At 38.7% G+C, this 26,920-nt stretch overlaps 1 protein-coding gene across 1 annotated transcript; it reads left to right on the forward strand.

The window, feature by feature from the left end:
• Nucleotides 1-58: 58 nt before the first annotated feature.
• Nucleotides 59-26,810, forward strand: dnah3 (dynein axonemal heavy chain 3). Its single transcript, XM_044137856.1, has 62 exons — nt 59-173; nt 356-394; nt 985-1,086; nt 1,169-1,380; nt 1,477-1,642; nt 1,734-1,929; nt 2,457-2,652; nt 3,004-3,129; nt 3,723-3,909; nt 4,089-4,268; nt 4,374-4,504; nt 4,585-4,690; nt 5,108-5,286; nt 5,380-5,564; nt 5,758-5,881; nt 6,692-6,845; nt 6,971-7,115; nt 7,255-7,466; nt 7,614-7,705; nt 7,790-7,904; nt 8,112-8,228; nt 8,419-8,598; nt 8,674-8,810; nt 8,903-9,104; nt 9,188-9,280; nt 10,027-10,137; nt 10,233-10,347; nt 10,433-10,631; nt 10,776-10,884; nt 10,968-11,081; nt 11,492-11,668; nt 11,750-11,841; nt 11,916-12,135; nt 12,228-12,362; nt 12,437-12,548; nt 12,642-12,883; nt 12,964-13,064; nt 13,259-13,364; nt 13,480-13,609; nt 13,691-13,927; nt 14,016-14,119; nt 14,326-14,620; nt 14,710-14,889; nt 14,973-15,096; nt 15,450-15,606; nt 15,685-15,828; nt 15,918-16,584; nt 16,658-16,823; nt 16,906-17,122; nt 17,512-17,694; nt 17,811-18,009; nt 18,138-18,651; nt 18,734-20,361; nt 20,441-20,666; nt 20,751-20,995; nt 21,156-21,272; nt 21,564-21,721; nt 21,966-22,133; nt 23,042-23,184; nt 23,264-23,468; nt 24,610-24,747; nt 24,837-26,810. Exons 2-62 carry the CDS (start codon nt 377-379, stop codon nt 25,188-25,190), a joined length of 12,087 nt encoding a protein of 4,028 aa, XP_043993791.1. The 5' UTR covers nt 59-173; nt 356-376; the 3' UTR covers nt 25,191-26,810.
• The last annotated feature ends 110 nt before the right edge of the window (nt 26,811-26,920 follow it).

Below are 26,920 nucleotides of genomic sequence, written 5' to 3' on the forward strand. Positions count from 1 at the left end.
TTAGCCTATCGTCCTTTTATGGAAGAAAAAAAACGGTAATTGAGGTTGCCACGGAGACGACAGTGCTTGAAACCAACGAGTGTTTCTGTTTACAGCAACCTGATGGTACTACCCGGGTTAAAGTTGTCAGCAGAGAAAATATCAGCACATTGATATAGTTTCGTGTTTAGCAGGTGAGTGTAGTCATGTATTGTTAAGTAGAGCTTTATTCTACACCGCTTGTTGTAAGTAACAAAACATACCAGCAGCACACGGAAGAAGATACACAGGTGTTCGGTAATAAGTTTAGATTAGAAAAAAAAAGTCCGACTTGATGTGAAATTTTGTTCTAACGTCAATTTTCTTCCCCCTTCAGATTTGTTGAAGCTGAACAACAATGGAGCGACTTCAGAAGGTAAGGGTTTGACTCTCTTTCTAACGAGTTGTCCAGCTTTTTCCACATTTTGATTCACTCTCAGCAAGAATTTTGGAAAATAATAAAGAAAACAATTTTTGCTGAGTTTATGGATTAAACCGTAACTGCTGCAGAAAAATAGCATGCCTTGCAAACGTTGTATTCATAACTCTTGAACCCTTTCACATTTTGTGACTTCGTAATTTCAAACTTATTGCATTTTTGGATTACTTTATGCAGTACACCAAAGGATACATGTTTTAAAAAAAAATTAACTGTAAATATATGTGAGAAAGTGAAAGGGAGTTAAGTACAGGTGCACACCATACTTATTGGATTTTTATTTTTAAAAGATCTTGTAAACTTTGTTTTCTGATCACTTCATAATTATATGTTCCTCTATCACTTAAGATTCAAAAAAGGCATTCAATGTTATTGTTTTATTGTAATAACATGTAAAAAGGTACAAGGGGTGTGAATACTTCTCCAAGAGACTTTATTTAAATTCTATGGTTGTTTGTAATTCACATTTGGAGACTATGGTTAACATGAACATACAAATGTTTCTCTTCCTTTCCTGATACCCACAGATGGAAGATGATTCCCTCTATAATTTGGGTCAGGCTATCGACCACCCTTTCCCCCCTCCCCTGCCTGAAAAGTGTGTTGACAATCCATCAGACCTATATCAAGTAAGACTATCAAACATCATTTTGCTTGTTAGCAAGTTGAGTTTTTTATGTTCATTGAACTCCTGTCATTTTACTCTATCAGGTAGTACAAAGACATAGTGACTACCCACCCATCATTCAGACCAATACATGCTGTGTGGCTGTTCCATTTAAAGAACAACGGCACCACCGGACTCCCAGTGAGTCTATCGGAAACAACTACAGCCCCAAGGCGCAGGACTTGAAGATCGACAACCTCAGCAGACAACGTCCATCACGCAAGTCCTTGGCAACGGCAGCTGGACCAAAGAGAGTGTAATAGTACACTCCACACATGTTGCAAAAGAAGTTTCACGCGTGCCGTATTCTTTAACTTGAAGAACTTCATACGTTTGATTCTGATTTTCACAGGAAGCCACCGCGCAGCCCACCTAGCCCCCCTCAGACAAAATCCAAGAGAAGAAAGACAGACATATACAAAAGCCCACCAATGAGTCCTACTGAGCAGCTTGTCATCATGCACAAGCAGGAGGAAATTCAGAATGCTCAGAATGAATACAGTGACAGAGACCTGGAGGTAAGAAGCAGTGAATTAATTCACAGACTTCTACAGATCATTCTCCTGTATTTGATTTGAATTCATTGGCAATCTTAACTTTCTCACACAGAGGTATACATACTACGTCAAAAGAGGTGTCCCCTTTTACATGTTGGCCCCCTACCCAAAGCAGTCGATGATCAACATTAAGAAGATGCTGCCTCCTGAGCCAGAAGAGGGTGTGAAAAAACCCATCCGAACCCTGAGGAATAACTTGACAGAGGAGGTCGAAGACGGTTATTATTTCAACCTCAGGAAGAGCATAGGTAAAACTGTTCGTGTTTACAGTGGATAGAAAAACTGTATATAGTGCTGATAAAATGCTAGATTTTTGTGCCATAGAAAGTGGGAACACTGATAAATTCATCCAAAAGGTTGTCTACCTGTACCATGACACAAATCTTGTGATCGTAACTGAAAAACAAAGTAATACTTTATAAGGGGAAAGACAGTATGTATGTGCATTCTAATTTGGCAGTATGTTTTTTTGTTTTCCTCACAAACTGGTTTTGTTCATAATTTCGCTCAGACTGACAATGCCTTTCCTTCTCTAGAAAAAAATATTATGTCCACAGCATGATGCTACCACCACCAGATGTTACTGTTGTCATTGTGTTGTTTTTACGTATCGCTCAGTATGATGTTTGTACCAAATCTTACTTTTGGAATTGTGGCCTAATGGCCATGTTTGGCTTTATTAGAACGTTGTCCACTTTCCGACAAGGCTAACAGTAATAAATTATGAAACACCTTCTGAAATCATTGTAATAAATGCTTTGATCTTTTTCATCAGTGGATTACATTCTAATGGAGCCATCTGAGGGCCAGCGACTGACAATAAAGAACATTCCAAAGCCTTTTCCCAGAAGGGTGATTCGTCCTCCAGTCCCCTGGGCTATTAGCTGCAAGGAAGCCAAATTGTGGCAAATGCAGCATCTTTTTAATGTGTGTCCTTTTATGGGCCTCTTACAGCAAATCTGGATAGAACGGTAAGGCAAGCTGTTAATTTATTAGCTTGAGTAGCTCATGACTTTTCAAAGCATTAAAAATCCGTATTTAGTAATAAAAATGTGTAATGCTTACTTCGACTTGCAGCTGTAACTTGTAAAAGTGGCATATGAATCATAATAAATGACCTGAATGTAATTACAAACGGGGCATTTATCATATCATTTATCATTTATTGTGAACATTTCTTATGATAAGAAACTCGATCCATTGTTATCTTGATAAATTTCAACGATGTGAAAAAACAAACAAAAATAACTCTATCTGTGATGTAATTTTTGCTATTTTCATCACTGTTCCACTGTTGATGCATTTCATATTTCTTATTTCAGCTATTCATCCTTGAGATTTGTGAAAATGGTAGACCTGTTCTCCACCACTTTCCCTCTTTCGCCGTCTGAGTTTGTTGTCTTTATCCAGAAACAGTGCGAAGCCACCAGACAGGAACTGGATGAAGGGTGAGTACTTCCTGTCGGATAAGCTGTCTTCCTCTCGCACTACAGGCTGATGTCCAGAGTTAATCAGCATAGCTGGATTTCACATCTGCTAGTTTCTGCCAGGGAACCCAACTGAACATGAAGTCTTATGTTTCCATCTCCTCCACTTTATCAAACACATGTCAGACTGCTTTTCACTGAATTGCTTAAACAGTCTTATTTCAAATTTATTAGTGTGTTTAATATATTTTTTGTAGAAACTGTGCATATCTGCCTGTGCAGCTGCACAGTTTAAGAAAATACTAAGGTATTTTGGTTATTTGATGCAAAATATTAAGAAAGTGAAGTCGCAGACAAAATTTCTTCATAAATAATATTTATCATACCCGTCATGAGTACGTACTTCTTCAACAAACACAACCATAAATGAACACTGTTCAGATTTGGATTATTGATGTTGATGGCAGATTATGTTGTAGTGAAAATAAATCTCTTTAGAAATATTCCCTGATAAATTAAATAAAGGTATGTTTCTGGAAACTAAAATATGCTCTGATAACGGAGATCAAGATAGTTCTATTTAGACTTTAACCCAAATGTCTTCTTTCTTTAAGGTGGCTGCCTTATTGTGTATCACTTTTTGTCATGCATGAGAGCATGTGGGTGCAGCTTTTACCTGAGAGTGAGCCAGTCCTTGTGGCCGAGTTCTTCCACTGCGTGGCTGCACTCATGTCACTGCAACTTCGAAGCCTGGTCATAGACTCCTTACAGGATCTGCTACAATTTTTCTTGAGACACAAGGTGTGGACTTATTGAATTTTCTTTTTTTTTGGACACGATGCTTGAAATTTCAAAATAAAGTTCGCAAACATGCTGCTTTCTTTTAGAACTGTTAGTTAACAGGAGAGTTTTCAGAGCTGTTATTCCTGTAGAGCGTTTTCTGATTTATTTTTTCTTCTTCTTTTTTTTTTTTTTCCCAGGAGGGGAATGACTTCAGCGGAGATTTTGATGTGCTGATATTTGTTCATTCTCAAATTTTGCTGGTTAAACTGCAAGTGCAAAATTCTGAGATTAGGTTTTCTCCCACCTTCCACGAATGTTGGGAAGTTATTCGCGAAGCCTTTATGCAAATAATCAGAAGTGCAGAGGATCTATTAACAGTAAAAATTGATTTGTCACATTTCTCTACTGTTTTTTGCATTTTTCAACTTCTCTGTGAGATTTTATAAAATACATTAATACTACATGTTGTGTTTTTTGACCAGCTGGAATGTAAGCTGTTTTCTGATATTGACAGACAGTATCTACGCACTGTCAGACCTGATGAGTCATTGGTCACAGACATACTTGCCCAAGTCGAAAAAGCTTTCCAGAAGAACACAGTTGGTCCAATAAGGTAATGACACATGACCAGATTTTAAATTTCACTTGGTATGAAGATTATGGAAGTGTTTAACATTGTATTTTATTCTTTAGGTACCTGGATTCATATGAAAAATACAATAATCTTCTTGACAATACATCAGATGAGGAGATTACTGAATTTCTCACAACGACACACTCTTTACAAGATTCTGCCAAGGTAATTTAGTCTGAAACCTGCATTGTTAGAAATATTTGTCATTTTACTCATTTCTTTCTATTACATGCTACAGATAATAAGAAAAATGATAACTTCAGCAAACACCAAATTAACTTTTAAGCATTGTTTTCACCTAAGTGTTGGAAGCAATAAAACCCAACATAGCTATAATTAAAAACAAACCTGATATAAATATAAATATATATATATATATATATATATATATATATATATATATATATATATATATATATATATATGATGTATGTGTGTAATCAAATGGATTTATCTCAATTTATATTTACTGAAGTTATCTTTGTCTTATAGGAAGTTTGTTTGATCTGAAACATGGTATTGTTAGTTTTACGCGATACTACTTGGTTTTTTGAAGACAAGTCCTGTTGTATGAATCTTCAGAAAATTGACAGCATCATGAGTATATGGATGGAGATAGCTTCACTCCGCATCGCAGTGCCGCTGTCCATGTTCTGCCTGAATGCCAGTGACCTGAATGACTACCTGTGTGACTGCGCAAACAAACTTATTGCCAGGATTGTCACGTTTGAAATGGATGAGAACCGGAGGCTCAACATAGAGTAGGAGCAAAAATTGAGAGCTGAAATTTAAGGTATAGAAAAAACAACCTTTGAGCTTTTAAAACAACCTTTGAGCTTTTTCTCTTTTCTTAGCATCTGTAAAAAGTATGAGGAGATTACAAACATTGCCAAAACCAGCCCTAAGAATACAGAGGAGTTAGTGACCCTCATCCAGTACGTCCAAACTAGCCAGGATTACACCATTCACAAAATAATAGAGGAGATTGAAGATGCATGTGACCGTCTCAGCTTCCTCATGGACTATGCTACTCAGTCAGGTATACGGTATTATAAAATTAATAAAATAGCATGCAAATGTGAATTTTTTACCCTGGATATTAACTGTTCTTTGAATTTTCTTTGTTCCCAAGATAATACTTGACTAAATTCTTAACAAATGTATTGCAAAATGAAACTTTTTTTTTGTACATTTTTGTCATTATTTCTTTTCTTTGGTCTCTCCTACACTAGCTTTTGACTTGAATCTTAACACCTGTGTGTTCTGCTGGCCCCGTCGGATTGTGTCAAAACTAGAAAATAGCAGATTACATCTGCAAATCCTGAGAGAACAGGCAGAAGAACATCTCCAAGAGAGGTTACTCCACCCATTCATCCTTTGCAAGAACTGTTCTTGTTTTCTTTTTTAATATTTTTGTTGGCTCTAGCGGCCTTTATTAGACAGTTGTGAGACAGGAAAGTGAAAAAGGAGGAAGACGTCGACAACTAAGGCCTCCATGAATGGGTAGCACTTAGCCCTGCGCCACCTCCACGACCAGCAATTCTAGCTTTTGAGTTAAAAATACCTGCTGTTTAAAAATCTTTGTTTTCTTTTATGTTTTGGCAAAAATATTCCTTCTTTTAAGTTTTAGAGTAACAAAAAAGCGATTAAACTTACAATGGACAAAATACATATTCCCTAATACCATGACATCAATTGAATCTTTTTGATAATAATGGAAAAATGTAAAAAATGGTGAAGTTTTAGGGCTTTAAAGGCTTTAGGGCTGTAAAGTTCCTTGATGTAACAAATGCAGGATGGACTAATATTGAGAGAGTTGCACAGGTCTATCCTGTCAGGTAGTTGGTACTGTATTTATAGATATAAAGAGCTCATCTTAACTTCTCAGAAATGAACATTTTACATTTGTTCAAGTTCAAGTTTATTTGTATGGTACATTTCAGCAACCGGTGTTTTCCATCATAAAAACATCATACAGTCACCGATCATAAAATCACATGTAAAAAAATCAACTTTTATGCATGTTTACAAAATGCATAAAGGCTGCTTATTCTATGATCCTTAATAATCGTGAGATTTAGGTTGATGACAAGTTTGTGTACACATTTCATTGTCCCTGTATGTACAATCCTTAAAATGTGCATCATCTCTGTCTGGATGTCTCAGGGTCTTTGAATTTGATGCGAGGCTACAGGAGTTGAACAAGGGGATCCTGGCTTTTAGGAAGAAGGAAATAATGAACATGGAAGAAATGCAGCAGAATGTGGCTACTCTCGCTCAGATCACAGCCAACCTGGAGGCAGCTGTCACTGACCTGGAGGTGAGACAGTGCACTCCTCCCAAGCAAAGAAAACTATAGTAATGGTTGTGATTTGGTAAGCATTGTAACGAAGTCTAGCTAAAAAAAACAAAACAGAGATGATTTGTTTGTTTTTATTCAAACAGGACATCAATAAGGAGCAGTCTTTGCTTGAGAGGGACCAGAGCGAATTTCCGTTGCTCCAAATACTAATAGCAGACAAACAACCTTACGAACAGCTTTGGAACACAGCCTTCAACTTTGAGAGCAAGTCAGAACTGTGGCTGAATGGTAGGCAACTTACACAAAGCAAATGATACCCAGGATTTTTTTTTCTTCACAGCGAGCATATTCTAAGTGCTCTCATATGCTTAAGTGACTAAAACATTTTTCTCATATTGTTGTTCATCTGTTCTGATTTTAACTATAGGTCCTTTCCAGGGCTTGGATGCTGAGAAAATCTCTGATGAGCTTGACACCATGTGGAGGACAATGCATAAGCTGATAAAGTCATTTTCTAGTCTTCATGGGCCTTCTTCAGTTGCTAATACTTTCAAAAACAGGATAGACCGCTTCAAGCAGCACGTGCCTGTCTTGACGACCATCTGTAACCCTGGTCTTAAGAGTCGCCACTGGGAGAAGGTTGGTGCCTTAAACTTTATTAGCTTCATCAGGTAAGCTGACTCGGTCAGAATTGTAGTTTCAGTGTTGGGATCTGGGAGTGTCTTGCATTGAAATGATCAGCAAAGTTGATGGGAATGATTCAAGACTCCTTGTGTCTCACTCTAGATTAGCACCATTGTGGGCTTCGAAGTCAATCCAGAGGAGAACAACACACTGTTGAGCATGCTGGACCTCGGGCTTTCGCAATTTTCCAAAGAGTATGAACATTGCTCTTCAAATGACTTATGAGTTTGGCAAACGGTCTGTTGACTTTTTTCTTTTGTGTTTTGAACTTCAATAAGCTTGGAGGAGATTGGAGGAACAGCCAGTAAAGAGTACTCTCTGGAGAAAACAATGGACAAGATGAAAAATGAATGGGCTAACCTGCATTTCTCATTCTCTGCGTACAGAGACACTGTAAGAGAGCCTAAAAACACAGATATGGCTTGACCTGACATGTTTAATTTTTTTTCCATGTTGTGTATTATGCAACAGTTAAAGCAAAATACATGTATTTTGGGATTAGATATGAAGTGTTTGTGAACAATATTACAATCATGTTTTATGAAATTACTTTTTTTCCTTTATTAACTTTTACTCAGACAGTTTTATATCTCACTGTAGGATACTAAAATTGTGTCAGCTGTAGATGATATCCAAGTCCTCCTTGATGACCACATCATTAAGACACAAACCATGCGAGGCTCACCATTTATTAAGCCAATAGAAAATGAATGTAAGGTAAGATATGGGGACAGCATAATTACAGGTAATCAGTTTTGTGAAACTGTATCCTTGCCGTGATCAGATGTTGTGCTTCAGGTGGTATACAGGTCTGTGAATCAAGATATTGACCAATTGCTGCGTTAAGGGTGTATGGATTTGTTTATTTTTAATTACCCTTCTCTCACAGATACTTCCTTTGTTATAGGCATGGGAGGACAAGCTACTATCTATGCAGGACATTATGGATGCCATGTTGAAATGTCAGATCACGTGGCTCTATCTGGAACCCATCTTCAGCTCGGAGGACATCATCGCCCAAATGCCTGAGGAAGGTCGCAAATTTGCGATAGTGGACAGATACTGGAAGGACATACTTGCTGAAGCTGTAAGAGATTTGCAAAGCAATGCCCATGATTTCTAATTTGCCCCAGTAATCTTGTGCTCACTTGTATCTGATCAGATTAAAGATACACATGTGCTAGTGGCAACAGGCCAGCCCAACATGCTGGGGCGGCTGCAGCAGTCCAATGACTATCTGGAGGATATTCAAAAAGGCCTCAATGCTTACTTGGAAATGAAGAGGCTGTTTTTCCCAAGGTTTTGGTTCCCAACTGTTGCTTCTTTCTCTGTTTCACAGCTACCACCTTAAGGAAGAAATGTCCATAGTGTCATTCTCTATGTTGTTTCAGATTCTTCTTTCTCTCAAACGATGAGCTGCTAGAAATTCTGTCACAAACCAAAGATCCTCTGCGTGTACAACCCCACTTGAAGAAGTGCTTTGAGGGCATAGCAAAACTAGAGTTTACTAAGGAACTGGTGATTACTGGCATGATCAGCTCTGAGAAGGAAACTGTGCCCTTCACAAACAATATTTATCCGGCCAACGCAAAGGTTTTGAACTTTTCTTTATGTTTCTCACAGAAAACAATATGGTGGATTCATTTATGTTGAACTGTGTTGCTTTTACTCTTCAGGGTATGGTGGAAAAGTGGCTGCTGGAGGTGGAGAGTCTTATGCTAAAGAGCATTCGACATGTCATCTATCAAGGAATGATTCAGTATGCAGAGGTATCTGTGAATATTACATTATCTTGCATGTTTAATTCAAGTTGTGTTGTGTCTTGGTAAAGTAAGAGCTGAGTGTCATGCTTTGGAGGGCTTATAAGCATGCTTCACTGGGAGGAGACCCCAGGACAGACTCAGAACGTGCAGGTAGTCTGGTATTGCTTTGGGATTCAATGTGAATGAGCTAGATAGTGTTTCTAGAGAGAGAGGAAGATCTGGGTTTGTCTCCTGAACATGTTCTCTCCACAACAAAATTTCAGATAAGACAATTAATGGGTAAAAAATGTAAATGGTTTTTATAACTAGATATTATGTTTATGGCAATAATTCAGTCAACCAGTTTTGTTAAGCCTTTCAATTAAACAAATTCTAGCTCAGCAGAAGCATTAACTTCCTGGGTAGAGCAGTAGAGAGAGTTTACAGACCGATTGGATGTAGCTTTAGAGAAAAGCACCTGCATGGAGTGTTTGCCTTGATTAAAGTTATGATTTTATGAGGGCATTTGAATTGACCTGGAAGACGGACATTTCTGTAGGTCAAAGTTCACATCCAAAATGTCTGTGCTTCAGTAGAAAACAAATTCAAGTTTTGATGAATACTCTAATCAAGAATGAGTTGTTCATTGCATTTGAACTAAATTTAAAATATATTGTTTGTAAAAGCAAGGAATCATAGTTGGAATAAATCATTGATTTTGATTAAATTAGCATTTAACTTTATTAAATGTTTCTCCTTCTCTTATCTCGTAGGTGCCCCGTAAGAAGTGGGTTTTGAGTTGGCCTGGCCAAGTTGTCATCTGTGCCTCGTCCATTTTTTGGACCAGCGAAGTATGCGAGGCCATCCAAGCTAACCGTCTGCCGGTTAGTTATTAGATCATTTATCCTGATCTTTTCCATAAAAGCTGTATGCAGTTATTGTGAGCTTGTCTCATGTCCTGAGATTATATGTTTCAAAGGCGTATGTGGAGAAGTGCAATGGTCAGATTGCTGACATTGTGGAGCTAGTGCGAGGAAAGCTGCCAGGAGGAGCTCGAATGACCCTCGGTGCTCTGACTGTCATTGACGTTCATGGTAATTTCTAAATTCTAAGATAAATAAAAGTGACCAAATATGTTCTTTTTGCATTAAATGAAATTGTTTTTATCTTTTTTTGCAGCTCGGGATGTTGTCGCTAAACTGGCAGAAGATCATATAGCCTCCTTGAATGACTTTTCATGGATTTCTCAACTGCGCTACTTCTGGGAAGAAGATGAAGTGATGCTGCGCATGATTACCACCTGCCTGAAATATGGCTATGAATATTTGGGGAACTCCCCTCGTCTGGTCATCACACCTTTAACTGATCGCTGCTACAGGTAACTTTTCCAGAGTCAAAGTCTGGTCTCTAAATTAAATGTAAAAAGAAAAGGCACAATGCTGTGCGTTACAGATTACAACATCTACATTGAATTGGAGTGGTTTTATTAAGAAATATACATTTGTCCATTTACATTGTTCAGGACACTTATGGGTGCTTTGAAGCTGAATTTAGGTGGAGCTCCTGAAGGTCCTGCAGGAACCGGCAAGACTGAAACTACGAAGGATCTTGCAAAAGCTTTGGCCAAACAGGTATACAGTAATCAGAACAGTTTAGTTGTTATCCACTTTTTATGTGTAACCCAATATTGATGCCAAATATATAACTTTTTTAGTGTGTGGTGTTCAACTGCTCTGATGGTCTAGACTATAAAGCTATGAGTAAATTCTTCAAAGGACTCGCTCAGTCTGGAGCCTGGGCCTGCTTTGACGAATTTAATCGTATTGAGGTGAGTTCAGGTTATGTTAGATTGGGGAATTGTGGATGCATGTCAGTTTATCATAATTGACCAAACACCAGTCTTGCTTTCAGCCTTTTTAAAACATGGCCACAGGAGTTTTACAATAAAAACTTTAATAAAGTGTTTCTGGAGATATAATAGATAGTCATGTTGTCTCTGGGAACTTATACATGGGTTGGGTCTCAGCAACATTTTTATCAATTAGTCTGTAGATAAACTGAAATTTCCTGTTTTCAGGGGTTTTTTTTAGCATGCTCGGTTCATACAGGGAAATGTAAAGAAGGGCTGTTGCCATTTAGGGATCTTTTTACAGCAACACATACAGACTTAAATAATAAAAGGAGTTTGCATTTATCTCTTAAGAATTATCTCAATGACAATATATGTTGGTGTCATAGGTGGAGGTCCTGTCTGTGGTGGCCCAGCAGGTGCTCTGCATACAGCAGGCTATTGCTAAGCATCTGAAGAGGTTCCTGTTTGAGGGAACAGAGCTGTCCCTCAATCCAACCTGTTCTGTCTTCATTACCATGAATCCTGGTTATGCGGGCAGGGCTGAGCTCCCTGACAACCTGAAGGTATTTTTCAGGTCAAACTTTTCAAGATATTATACATTTTTAAAGAACTCTAATTGTCCACTTGCCTATTTTGTCCTGCAGGCTCTTTTTCGTACAGTTGCTATGATGGTGCCAGACTATGCTCTCATTGGAGAGATCTCACTGTACTCAATGGGGTTCATTGATTCTCGCAGGTATAGTACAAAACTTAGTAAATGTATTATGAGTTGATTTAAATACAAACTGTTAATTCAAATTTCACTGGCAGTCTTGCACAGAAAATTGTGGCCACGTATCGGCTGTGCTCTGAGCAGCTTTCTTCCCAGTACCACTACGACTATGGTATGCGAGCTGTGAAGTCTGTCCTGACTGCAGCGGGAAATCTAAAGCTGAAATACCCAGAGGAGAATGAGAGTGTGCTTTTACTTAGGGCGCTGATGGATGTCAACATGGCTAAGTTTTTGGCACAGGATGTGCCGCTATTTCAGGTACATGACTTCATCCATTTCTACACATTAGTGTAGAAATCATCCGTGAGTTTTTTTCTCAGTAATGTCTCACATTGTGCTGGTGGCTATAGGGTATCATCTCAGATTTGTTTCCTGGAGTTGTCCTCCCAAAACCAGATTACGATCTTCTTTTCAAGGCACTTGATGACAATGTCGCAAAACATAACCTCCAGTCTGTGCCTTGGTTTATTAGCAAAATCATCCAGGTATCGAGGCTCTGATAATAGCATTTAAATATATATAAATTATCTACTAATGTAGATAATCTGTTTTTATTTAGATATATGAGATGATGTTGGTACGCCATGGCTTTATGATAGTGGGAGAACCTCTTGGCGGGAAGACCTCTGCTTATAAAGTTCTTGCTGGTGCCCTTGGAGACCTCTGTGAAGGTTGCTATAAGAATTTAAAATGTACCACTTCCTTTTTTTTGTGGTCAGTTATAAATGCTCAGATTTTTATGGTTTCAAATCATCCTCATTTAGCCAAGGAGATGGAGGAGTTTGCAGTAAGCTACTGCATTATCAACCCCAAAGCTATCACAATGGGTCAACTATATGGTTGCTTTGATCCAGTCAGCCACGAGTGGTCTGATGGGGTCCTGGCCACCACCTTCAGGAATCAGTCAATTTGCCCCTTAGAAGATCGTCAATGGATCATCTTTGATGGTCCAATTGATGCGGTCTGGATTGAGAACATGAATACTGTGCTGGATGACAACAAGAAGGTACTGCACGTCATGAACCTTCTTCTAGTACCAGTACTCTGAGAGTTTTAAGAAAGAACGTTCACTTTACCCTTCAACAGCTTTGTTTGATGAGCGGTGAAATCATTCAGATGAGTGCCAAGATGAGTCTAATCTTTGAGCCTGCAGACCTGGAGCAAGCTTCTCCAGCAACTGTCAGTCGGTAAGCAGCTATATTGATCGTATTTGTAAGCAGAAATAAGATTATATTTCTGATTATTGCTGGTTATATTTGCAAAAAAAAAAAGCAAAACTGTCTTTCCTATCTACAGCAGCTTTTGGTGCTATGACATAAGAACTTCCACAACACAAGTTAAAGTATTAGTGTTACTTTTTTCTGTAACGTTTCATGGGCAGGTGTGGTATGATCTACATGGAGCCTCAGCAGCTTGGATGGACTCCCCTGCGAGATTCCTACTTAAACACATTGCCTAAAAGCCTGCATGATGAACACATAGTGCTGGTTAGAATACAGATGCTGTTTATTTTCTTAATTTCCCAAAGTCCTTAATAGTCACTGCCTTTCTGAAGACTTAAATCATATATTGCCTATTCTCATTCAATATTTTGCTTCTTAGATCACAGATCTGTTTGACTGGTTAGTTCAGCCATGTTTGGACTTTATGGAGAAGGAGTGTTGCTTTATGGTGCAGACATCTCCAATTCACTTGGCCTACAGTCTGATGAAGCTGTACACTTGTCTGATGGGTTAGTAAGAACACAGTTTAGTAACATAATGATGATTGTTTAAGTAGCCAACTTGTTTATTTCGTTATATCTATTTATCAGATGAGATAGCTGCATTAGAAACTGACAGTACACACACCATGACCAGTGAGCAGATAACCATGTGGCTGCAGGGTCTGTTCCTTTTTGCCCTTGTTTGGTCTGTGGGAGGTACCATCACTGGAGACAGTCGTAGGAAGTTTGACATCTTCTTTCGCAATATGCTGTTGGGCATTGATGATGAGCACCCTCGTCCCAAAAGCATCAAACTTAAAAAGCACAACATCTTCCCGGAGCGAGGTCACCACATATCAAGCATAATTTTTACATATAAATATCAGCCAAACTCGTGCGATTTTCATGTCAACACCTTACTATTGTTTTGCAGGAACTGTCTATGACTACTACTTCCACAAGGATGGATATGGACAGTGGAACGCCTGGACTGATGTAATCACTAAAGAAGAGAATATCATCCCAGCTGGAATCAAAGTCAGCATGCCCATGTGTATACTGTTCCTTGCCTGCTCCAACTGTGAGATCTTTCTTTTCTAGTTTCTGTCTTTCAGCGTGAAAGTGAACTAATTTCCTTTTTTCAGAAATCAAGCTGTGAATAATAAGTGTATTATGTTTTTTGTGTCAAGCTGATTGCAAGTATTGATTGCCCTGCTCCCATAAAACATTTTTTACATCACCAGGTGACAGACCTGATCATCCCTACAATAGAGACTGCACGTCAGACATTTTTTCTGCACACTTACCTGTCACATGAAATCCCCATGCTGTTTGTGGGTCCCACGGGCACTGGAAAATCTGCCATCAACAAAAGCTTTCTAGTGAAGTTACCAAAGGAGAAGTACACACCCAACTGCATAAACTTCTCAGCCAGGACCTCAGCTAACCAGACCCAGGACATCATCATGGCAAAGCTGGACAGACGGCGGAAGGGAATGTTTGGACCTCCCATGGGAAAGAAGTGTATAGTTTTTGTTGGTAAGGATGTTAGACCGTGTAAAACCTCTGTGTTGTTAAATTGTGGAATTAATTAGAAATAGCGATTGTTTTTCCCCTCCTCTCCAAAGATGACCTGAATATGCCAGCTAAGGAAAAGTATGGTGCTCAGCCTCCCATAGAGCTTTTGAGACAATGGATTGATCACCACCACTGGTATGACAAAAAGGACACCTCCATTCTGCACATAGTGGATGTGCTGTTCATGTCTGCAATGGGGCCTCCTGGTGGTGGAAAGAGTGACATTACAGGTACGTTGAAATGAAAGTTACTTGTTATGTATTAAGACATCCATCAGTCAGAAGAGTCGATAACAAAATATTTGAAATGGCAGGACGTTTTACTCGACACCTGAATATCATGTCAATTGATTGCTTTGATGATGAAACGCTGATGAAGATATTCGGTTCCATTTCTGACTGGCACTTCAACAAAGGGTTTGATGCATCTTTCCACAGGTAACTTTTTTTTTATTTGAGGATGCTGGAAATAACATGAGTTATTGAAAATACTGTCACATTGCAACCACAAACCTAGTTTAACTTTAATATTACTTGGTATTTTATGTGCTAGACTATTATCAAGGGTGCTGACATAGCCGTGCTACACTTTTTATATCTATTTGAGGACAACACATTTTAAACCATAAGTCAGTTTCCTTCCATTTTACAATTATGCATTACCTCTTGTGGTCTGTCACATAAAATAAAAATATTATTTAAGTTTGAGGTTGTAATGTCCTACAGTAAATGGGAAGCTGTTCAAGGGATGTGTGAATACATTTAGGAACTACTGCATTGTGCTATCCTAGACTTGGCAAGCTCATGGTTCAGGCCACCATGCACCTTTATAAAGCCACTATTGACAGCTTTCTCCCAACCCCATCAAAGTCCCATTACGTTTTCAACCTGCGAGACTTCTCCAGGGTCATACGAGGTGTGCTTCTGACTCCACCCACACACATGGAGGTGAGAAAAAAAATAACCTGGGTACCTTTTATATCACTCCTTCTTATGTGTCATTCAATCCATTAATTTTCTTTTCAGGAAGGAGATAAACTCATCCGGTTGTGGATTCATGAAGTCTACCGTGTTTTCTATGACCGACTTATTGACAATGCAGACAAGGAGATGTTTTTTGAAATCGTCAAAGAGGAAACCTCTCACGTCTTTAAGATGAATTTGGACAAAGTAACTCAGTGAGCACTATACAAAAAAAATCTCACTGTTACAACTGCAGCTTTTCTGTTTAAATGTTCCTATCTTCTATTTTTTTCCAGCTCCTAGGCCATCTAAGCACAGATGGCACTGTGGTAGATGAAGACATCCGTAGCTTGTTTTTTGGTGACTATGCCAATCCTGATTCAGACTCTAAGGCCTATGATGAAATCACAGATTTGCAAGCTTTGCAAGAAGTGATGGAATTATATCTTGACGAGTACAACAGCAGCAGCAAGGCACCCATGTCCCTCGTGATGTTTAAGTTTGCTATTGAGCACATTTCCCGCATTTGTCGTGTTCTGAAACAAGACAATGGTCACCTTCTGCTTGTTGGTATTGGTGGCTCTGGCCGCCAAAGCACGTCTAAATTGGGCACGTTCATCAATGATTATGTGCTGTTTCAGATTGAGTTGACCAAAAACTACAGCATGACGGACTGGCGTGATGATCTCAAACGGATAATGCTCAAAGCAGGCATTGAAGGAAAGAGTCTTGTCTTTCTGTTCAATGACAGCCAAATTAAAGATGAAGCCATGCTAGAAGACATTGACATGTTACTTAATACTGGCGACGTGCCAAGCATTTTTGCAGCTGATGAACGTGCAGAAATTATTGATAAAGTACAGGGTATTGCACGGATGGAAGGGAAAAAACTTGATTCAACTCCATTGTCAGTGTACAACTACTTCATTGACCGAGTAAAGGCCAACCTTCACATTGTGCTAGGTAGGCACTTTTATGTCAGCTTTCACTCGGATTTGACCAACTAGTTATAATTGAGAATTTATTGTTTTGATAGCCATGAGTCCCATCGGAGATGCCTTTAGGAACCGTCTAAGGATGTTTCCTTCTCTCATCAACTGCTGCACTATTGACTGGTTTCATGGATGGCCAAGTGATGCTTTGGAAATGGTAGCCCACGAGTTCCTTGAGGATGTGGAAATGGAAAGTGACGTCAGACAGAAGTAAGAGGATGCAAAATTATGAAAAAGTAAATCACTTACAAGAATTTTAGTAAATGGCATTTGTTGTTTCTTTATTACTAAGGGTTGTAGAGATGTGCAAGACATTCCAGACAAGTGTCAAGGAGATGTCTGAGGTTTATTTCTCCAGATTAAGAAGACACAACTATGTCACTCCCACATCCTACCTTGAACTTATTCTTACCTTCAAGAAATTGCTGGGGATTAAGAGGGATGAGGTGAACACTGCAAGGAACCGCTATCTTGTTGGTCTTGAGAAGTTGGAATTTGCTGCATCTCAGGTAATGAGCTGACAATGACAAAAAGAATAAGAATAAAAAAATCATTTCTTTGAAATGGGAACTTGTCTAATGATAAAAATACTTAGACCCAATTAATGGACCGTATTTTCCCAAGTGGCAACTTTTTAATTTGTTCTCATGACACAGATTGATGGTATAGCACTTAAGCAAGTAATAAAATTAAATATACATGTATACTGTATATAAAATGAAATATATATATACGGACAGTATATGTGTGTGTCATGTGCTTATATTTGCCCATTAAAATTTGCATTTGACATTTGGTAAATGACTAATGATATACATAGTTTAAAAGACGTGACTGGTTTAAAAATAGAGCCTTATGGAACTCATACAGGGACCATTATAATGCTATATCTTATTAGGTTTCAGTGATGCAGCAGGAGTTGACAGCTTTGCAGCCACAGCTCATTCAGACTTCAGCTGAGACGGACAATATGATGGTCAAGATAGAAAGTGAAACAGTAGAAGTTGATGCTAAAAAAGAAATTGTTTCTGCTGATGAGAGAGTGGCTAATGAAGCAGCAGCTGCAGCTCAAGCTATCAAGGTATACAGCCAATATATATTTTTTATAAGGCTTCATAAGACCATATTGTAACCATAATCTGTTCTAAAGCATTCCAGTTTATGGATACAATTTAATACTTACTGGTTTTCCTCCAGGATGAATGTGAGGGAGATCTAGCAGTGGCAATGCCTGCACTGGAGGCTGCCCTTTCAGCCCTGGATACTTTGAAACCTGCTGACATTACAGTTGTAAAGTCCATGTCAAATCCACCAGGGCCAATAAAACTGGTGATGGAGTCCATATGTGTTATGATGGGCATCAGACCTGAAAGAAAACCTGATCCTAGTGGCTCAGGTATGATTACATCATAGAAAGAATAATGTTTCATACAAAGCCATCCTACTGGCAAATTTCATATTTTTACAGCATTCATTATAATGAATAAGTATATAGTTTAATTGTTATAAATAACTATGCTGCAGGTAAGATGATTGAGGATTACTGGGGTCCATCTAAGAAGCTTCTTTCAGACCTAAAGTTTTTGGATAACCTAAAATCATACGACAAGGACAATATCTCTCCTCTATATATCAAAAAAATCAGAGAAAAATTCATTGACCACTCTGACTTCCAGCCTTCCGTAATCAAAAATGTCTCCTCAGCTTGTGAGGGTCTCTGTAAATGGGTACGAGCAATGGAGGTCTATGAGCGTGTAATCAAAGTTGTAGCCCCCAAAAGGGAGAGACTGAAGCTAGCTGAGAATGAACTAGCTATACAGATGGACATGCTGGCTGTCAAAAGGGCTGAACTGAAAAAAGTTGAGGATCGATTACAGAGCCTCAATGATGATTTGGATGCCATGATTAATAAAAAGAAAGATTTAGAAGACAACATTGAATTGTGCTCTCAAAAGCTCATTAGGGCAGAGAAATTGATTGGAGGGCTGGGTGGGGAGAAGGATCGGTGGACAGAGGCTGCAAGACAACTGGGTATAAGGTAAATACAGTTATAAATGCACTGAATTCTTATTCATATTTTCACCTGCAATAATTGTCATGCTTTGGTTTTCCTCTGACAGATACACCAGTCTAACAGGTGACATTCTGCTCTCTTCTGGAACTGTTTCCTACCTTGGGGCTTTTACAGTGGATTATCGCAAAGATTGTCTGGAACAATGGCACAAACTGTGCCAAGAAAAGAAAATCCCTTGCTCTGAAGATTTTGCCCTCACCAGCACTTTAGGTAACCAGGTGGCTATTAGGGCTTGGCAGATTGCTGGACTGCCTGTGGACTCTTTCTCCACAGACAATGGTATTATCGTGTTCAACTCTCGCCGCTGGCCCTTGATGATTGATCCTCAGGGTCAGGCCAACAAGTGGGTCAAAAATATGGAGAAGGCTAATAATCTTGCAGTCATCAAGCAATCAGATGGAAACTATGTGAGAATCTTGGAGAACTGCATCCAGTTTGGGAAGCCAGTTCTCATGGAACACCTTGGAGAGGAGTTGGATCCAGTTTTAGAACCTGTGTTGCTGAAGCAGACCTTCAAACAACAAGGGGTGGAGTACATGAAAATTGGAGAAAATGTTTTGGAATATTCTAAAGAATTTTTGTTCTACATGACCACTGGGCTGAGAAACCCTCATTATCTTCCAGAGGTAGCTGTAAAGGTCTGCCTGCTGAACTTCATGATCACTCCACAGGGTTTACAAGACCAGCTTTTAGGACTTGTGGCAGCAAGGGAGAAACCAGAGCTGGAGGAAAAAAAGAACCAGCTTATTTTAGAGAGTGCTGCTAACAGCAAGCAGCTAAAAGAAATTGAAGATCAGATCTTGGAAGTCCTCTCCTCTTCCAAGGGCAACATTCTAGAAGATGAGACAGCCATCAAGATTCTCTCGTCCTCCAAGATACTTTCTGAGGAGATTTCTGAGAAGCAAAAAGTTGCCAGCATCACTGAGAAAGAGATTGACAACACCCGCATGGGCTACCGTCCTGTAGCTGAGCACTCTTCCATTCTGTTTTTCTGCATTTCAGAGATGGCCAACATCGAACCCATGTACCAGTACTCTCTGACATGGTTCATTAATCTGTACCAGTATTCCATATCTGAGAGTACAAAAAGCGATGTTGTATCTGAAAGAATAAGCAATATTATTGAGCACTTCACCCTCTGCATCTACAACAACGTCTGCCGCTCACTTTTTGAAAAAGACAAGTTGCTTTTCTCCCTGCTGCTCACAGTAGGCATCCTGCAAGGGAAGGGTCAGGTTAATGATGATGTGTGGCGTTTTCTCCTAACCGGTGGTGTTGCCTTGGATAACCCTTATCCCAACCCTGCCTCTGAGTGGCTGTCCGACAAATCTTGGTCGGAGATCGTCAGGGCCTCCAAGCTTCCAAACCTAAATGAGCTTTTCATTCATGTCAGAGAAAGCATCTCCAAATGGAAGGATCTTTATGATTCAGCAAAACCCCATGATGAACACCTGCCTGACCACTGGGATAACTTAATGGGACTAGAACGAATGGTTGTAATCAGGTGCTTCAGACCAGATAAACTGGTTCCGGCTGTGCAGGATTTCATAGAGCTGAATATGGGACAAGCCTACATCGAACCACCTACCTTTGACTTGGCAGGGAGTTACAAAGACTCAAACTGCTGCTCTCCTCTCATTTTTGTGTTGTCACCTGGATCAGATCCCACTGCAGGTAATAATAGCAGGCCAAAGTTTGTAATATATACATAAGAAACTGCAGAAATTCTTAACATGTCGGGTGGCTTTTGTAGTACTGTTGAAGTTTGCCGATGACCTGGATATGGGGGGTAGCAAGCTCCAGACCATTTCTCTTGGACAAGGACAAGGTCCCATTGCAGCTAAAATGATTGACAAAGCCATAGCGGACGGCACTTGGGTGGTACTGCAAAACTGCCATCTAGCCACCAGTTGGATGCCCTCTTTGGAGAGGATTTGTGAAGAAATCATCACTCCAGATAACACACACCCAAGCTTTAGGTACAATACTCTCTTCAAAGTGGAATAGGAATTCAAATTTGCCCCTGTAACTCAATCTTTTAAAAAAAATTTTGTTCCCCACAGGTTGTGGCTAACCAGCTATCCCTCAGACAAGTTCCCAGTTAGTATCTTGCAAAATGGATTGAAGATGACTAATGAGCCTCCTAAAGGAATTAGAGCCAACTTGCTGCGCTCCTACCTTAGTGACCCAATCTCGGACCCGGATTTCTTTTTCAGCTCCAAAAAACAGGCCATTTGGCAGAAGCTCTTGTTCGGTCTCACTTTTTTCCATGCTCTGGTTCAGGAGAGGAGAAACTTCGGCCCCCTGGGTAAAAAAAAACAAAAAACACAAAACGCTGACATAGCTTTTTTTTTCTCTCTCCTTTTTAATTTCTCCAAGCTTGAGTATATTTTCAAAACTAGACAGTTTATATCTAGTTTTGGGTAATTTCACAGTAGATTAATTGTTGTTTTTTCTCCCATCTTCAGGATGGAATATTCCCTACGAGTTTAACGAGTCAGATCTGCGAATCAGCATCAGGCAGATCCAGATGTTCTTGGATGAATACGTGGAAGTTCCGCTGGAGGCACTCACATATCTCACAGGTGATTTCATATAGGTTTTCTTACAAAATCAACAATCTTACTCAAGATTTATGCAACTAAATAGACAAAGGTTTTCTAGGAAGCATGGATTTAGGAAAACTTCACAAACAAAAATCTGAAAAGTGGATCTTGCATCTGTGTTCAGGCACAGTAGTAGCTAGTATCCCAGCTACTAAAGTCAAAATGTTGTACAACTGTTTCATTGCAAGCACAACTACAAGATGTTTCTGTCTATCAAAGCATCTCATTATATGCTATTCCTTAAGAACAACTAGGGTCATTTTTTTTCAGGTGAGTGTAACTATGGTGGCAGAGTGACTGATGACAAAGACAGACGTCTGCTGCTGTCCCTCCTGTCCACCTTCTACAGTTGGGAACTGATTGAGCTGGACTGCTACCATCTGAGTGAAGGAGATGAGTATTATGTCCCAGTTCATGGACCTTATCAGGTACTGCCTGAGTTCACACATGTATTACAAATTGATATTTTAATGCAAGAATGGGTTGTACGGTATTATGAAGAGTCCTATTTCTCTGTTCATTTTGGCCATAATAAACAGAGGCCAGTATGGTAAGAAAAAAACAAATCAATTTTTCTCTCATAGGAAAATATTTTCCTTGAACAAAAGGCTAAATGAAAACCTAAATCTGTAAAAATGTAGAAAGAACATCATATGCTTTACTTTTTTCCAGTCATATGTAAACTACATTCGTAGTCTGCCAATTTGTGCCGATCCAAGCGTGTTTGGACTTCATAGCAATGCAGACATTACTAAAGACAATCAAGAAACTAATCAGCTCCTGGATGGAATACTGCTGACCCTGCCTAGGCAGTCTGGCGGAGGGGGCAAGTCACCACAGGTTTGCAATATGTGTCTAAATATGATCACATAGTTTATGTTGTATGCAGTCATTCAAGAAACTGTGGGAATTGAAATATGTGCTAAATAAACATCCGATAGGCTTGGACAACAAGCAGCAAAATGAGAAACGTTTTAAAATCACCATGTAGAAAGCAGACACAAAAATCCAACAGCAAAGTGTTGAAATGGTTTATCTAGATCACAGCATAATGCAGTAGATAATGTTTTCACATGTTCAAAAGCAATGGTTCAAAATGATTTAAATGAGGTTACATTATAAGGTTATGGTTAGTTAATCTTCTAATTGGTGGTGATAGCTCCAGGACCAATTATTTTGGACTTCATAGGACCAAATAATTTGCATAATTAATTACTTGAGCCTGAAACTCATTGTTTTATAACACCTCTGGTCTTTATGTCAAAAAACTTTTTTATTATTTATTCATAAATATTAATATATTATTTTTGCTTTTAACATCATATTTTTACCAGTCCCTCTCTCCAGAAATACATCATGTCACATTTTCAGTTGGTGTTTTATTTAAGAATACTATTGTTGGCACACTGCCTTCGACGTCGATTTAGACTGGATTTGTTTGGTCTTGACTCCATCAGATCGGCCTTTAGCCTTATGGATAAACTAATATGCTTTGTTCTTTATCAGTGCTCAATGAGTTATGTTCCACTAGAAAAGTATTTACGCCCTTTAACGTTTAAATACTGTTAAATGATTACCTGAAGGAGCCTTTTCTGTACAACAAGCTCCACTTTAGATGAGACTCGGCAAGAGCATGTTTCTCCATACAAGAGTTAGGTTAAAAATGATTAAAAATGTGTACGTTTCGGCAATAAATTCTGTTGTCTTATTTGGCCACGCTTCGTGAAATTGTGTCTTTTGTGTTGTAGGAAGTAGTCGAGGAACTTTCAGAGGATATTTTGACAAAACTACCAGAAGACTTTGACATTCAATTGGTGATGGAATTATATCCAGTTATTTATGAAGAGTCGATGAACACTGTGTTAAGACAAGAGATTATCCGCTTTAACAGGCAAGACTGACTTCTGGCCCGCTGCAGTCACATTAGAAAAGCTATGATAACTTATACCTTAAGCTGTTTTCTCTTTTAGACTCACGGAGGTTGTGCGTGAAAGTTTGATAAACATTTGCAAAGCTCTCAAGGGCCAAATTGTTATGTCCTCTGAGCTTGAGGATGTCTTTAACAGCATGCTGGTTGGCAAAGTACCAGGAATGTGGGCAGCCAAGTCATATCCCTCCCTTAAACCACTAGGGAGTTATGTGGCTGATCTACTGAGCAGACTACAGTTCCTACAAGTAAGAATGATTACAAGTTTAGGCAGGTATATGTTGTCTCACCAAAGTATTCATACCCTTGAACTCTACAAAGTTGGGTTTTTTTATGTCACAAATACAAACTTATTTGTGCTTCATTGTGATCTGTTTACTTATTTATATTATTTTTTCAAGTAATTATAAAGTATACTGTGCATTGTATTTCACCCAAATAAGTATATGCTTTGTAGAACTTGTTTTTGTAAGAATTACTAGTGCATTCCCTTGCTCATCTGGATACTGAGTTAATGGCCTATTGTCTTTGGAACATAGCTGAAGCTCAGTCAGATTGTTTGATGGACATGATTTCCATTTTTAAATCTTTCCATAAATTGTCACTTACTGCATGTCTGGACTTTAACTAGGTCAACATACTTTCCTTGAAACCATTTTATTGTAGCTCTGACTGGATGTTAGTCATTCTGCTGAATTGTAACCTTCCTCTATCTAAGGGTATTTGCGATTACTAATTGTTGCATTCATTTTGGATTGTTTTCTATTCAAGCTTCCAATGTATTTAGCTCCAGCAAGCTCCCATTTTCATCTGGGTGTTAGGAAATCTTACAACTTTCTTTCATCAATGGCTGTCTTCTTACCACAGATAATAGTTCTGTCAACAAATCCTTCCACCTGTCTTGTGGATTTCTGCAGCTCCTCCAGAGTGACCATAAGCCTCTTGGATACTTCTATAATTAGTTCTTCTTCTGATGCCTTCACATAGCAACTGAATTTATCTTGCGATTACGTTACATGCAGGTAAATTGTACTCAATTTACCAATAAGGTGACTATTATTATTATTATCTAAAGGCTCTTGTTTGGTTTCACTGGATTTTATCTAGGTCCACAAAACTAAACAGATACTCATCTTTTCTTTCCAGTTTGCAATTATACGCTAATCTGTGATGCCCTACTACATAAAATCCTTCTAGAATACATTGGTATCTGTAGCTTTAACTTGACAAAATGTGGAAAGGTTCAAAGGGTATGAATACTTTTGCAATGGTCTGTATAGCTTTCTTATTTCCATATCTTTCTTTTGAGTTCTAATATTGGGTGAAGTTTGAAAGGTATTCATGTAAAGATTCTAATACCTTTACATATTATGATGGCGATCTGTACAGGACTGGATAGAGGAGGGCCCACCTACAGTTTTCTGGATCTCTGGTTTTTATTTTACCCAGTCGTTTCTAACTGGAGTGTCTCAGAACTTTGCCAGGAAGTACACCATCCCAATCGACTATATTGGTTTTGAATTTGAGGCAAGTATTTGGTTTCTAACTTTATTTAGTCACTTTTAGTCATAATAATGCAGTCCTATTTTCTATTTCTATTCTCATTCACACACCAGGTGACCAAGGAGGAGAGTCATATGGAAGAAAAGCCCGAAGACGGCGCATACATTAAGGGTCTTTTCATGGAAGGAGCGCGCTGGGACAGGGAGAACATGGTCATTGGGGAATCTCTGCCTAAGATTCTCTTTGACTGTTTGCCCATCATCTTGCTCAAACCAGGAGAAATGGACGAATTTCTCCACGATAGTATCTACGTCTGCCCTGTTTACAAAACTAGCGCCCGTCGAGGTACGCTGTCGACCACTGGGCACTCCACCAACTACGTCCTGTCCATCGAGGTGCCCTCTGACAAGCCACAGAAACACTGGATTAACCGTGGGGTGGCATGCCTCTGCCAGCTTGACGACTAACAATCAGCCACTTTTTAAACAGTTGCTGATCTTGTCAGCTTTTACACAAGATAATGAAATACATGTTTTTGCAATTCAAGAAATATTCTAGATTATTATTATTATTATTATTATTATTATTATTATTATTATTATTATTATTATTATTATTATTTAGGCCAAAAAAACACGTTTTGGCTTTAAAATACATTAGTCAATGTGCCAGATTAAGAGAAAGGATATTTGCTTGAGAGATTTTGCTCTTTGTTTGCTCTGTAGCTGAGACAAAAATATACAGTGGCCGACAGGTGCAAACGCGCGGCAAACAGCGAAACAAGCTGCGAACTCCAAAACACACAAAGAAAAAAACAGAAATGCAACAGAAAAACGCTGCAACTAAAAATTGCTGCTAACACAGACAAAACTGCTACAACCAGTTTTGGGGTTGTAGAAGAAATACAAGCAAGGAGGAAGTTTACTAAGTGTGAGCAGGATTGGAGTTTTTTCTGGCTGTTGGCTGCATAAAGTAACACTGTGATGCCTCTCCCATTCTTGATGCTGCAAACTGCCAGTCAGGTGGCTCACTTTTGCTTAGCTTACAAGAAACAGAAAATTGGCTAGTATTGAGCGTTTAACAGGCGAGAGGTCAGACACATCCTGGACAGGTTGCCGGTCCATCGCATGATAATAAAGTAACTCCAAAATCATTTTACTTGAACAATGTATTTATCTGCTGTAGCAGACAAATGTGTGACCTGAGTTTTACCATCATGTCAACACTTAAAAAAACGGATCCTATTATATGTCTTTATCCAGGTCTGACATTAGATGGCAGCAAAGGCAAATCATTGAGCCTCAACAGTGTTAAATACTTGTTTTTAGACATAGGGGCATACAACTGATCAAATAGTATTTTGAACTTTTTAATTCAGCTGGTTTTGCCATAAATTCATAAATTTATTGTTTTATTTAGAATTTGAATTATGTCCCAATTGCTAAACATTGTAATTAGAAGCAAACAAAAACACCTCTGAATATTTTTCATCTATCGCCAAACCAAATTTAGATATGTCTTTCTCAAAACTGGGATGCTTAATATTTAACATATAATCTAAATTCTCTTAGCTTAAATTAGCTGAAAACAGAGTTGATTGAGTTTGTGTTTGGGGGTTGTTACCTCCACAATTTTGGTCCTTCAGATTCCTATATCTTTGATACTTTTTTTGCTTTCGACAAACACATCAATGCTGACATCAAAGTTACTGTCTTGCATATCAAAACACTTGCAAAAGTGAAGCCATACCTTTGTTTTAGACACTTTGTAAGAGCTTTTATCAGCTCTTACAAAGGGCATTATTTTATTACTTTGTCTAAAAGCTTTGCATAATTTAACATCTTGTACCTCTCTGAGTGTGCACAGCCCTTGTCTAGATCACTGAGATTTACAGAGAGATCGCTCCTGGCTGTTCCAAGGTCAAAATTAAAGCACCAGGGAAACCAAACTGCTTTTCCATGTCACGACCTCTCCAACATCAAATGCTTTAAAATCCTGCTTGAAAATCCACTTTTGCTTTCCATCTTTTGGATCACAATGAGTTTGACTCAGTTTCATCGGTGTTACTTCTTACTCAACTTAAACTCAATCTATGTAAGATTCTGGGGGGTTTTTTGGGTTGTTTTTTTTAAATAATTTTCCTTACACTTATTTTATTCTTCAGGAGCGCTGCCCTTTGGATAATTAAATATGCTTT

Source organism: Gambusia affinis, linkage group LG14, assembly GCF_019740435.1.
Source record: "Gambusia affinis linkage group LG14, SWU_Gaff_1.0, whole genome shotgun sequence".
NCBI classification, from domain to species: domain Eukaryota; kingdom Metazoa; phylum Chordata; class Actinopteri; order Cyprinodontiformes; family Poeciliidae; genus Gambusia; species Gambusia affinis.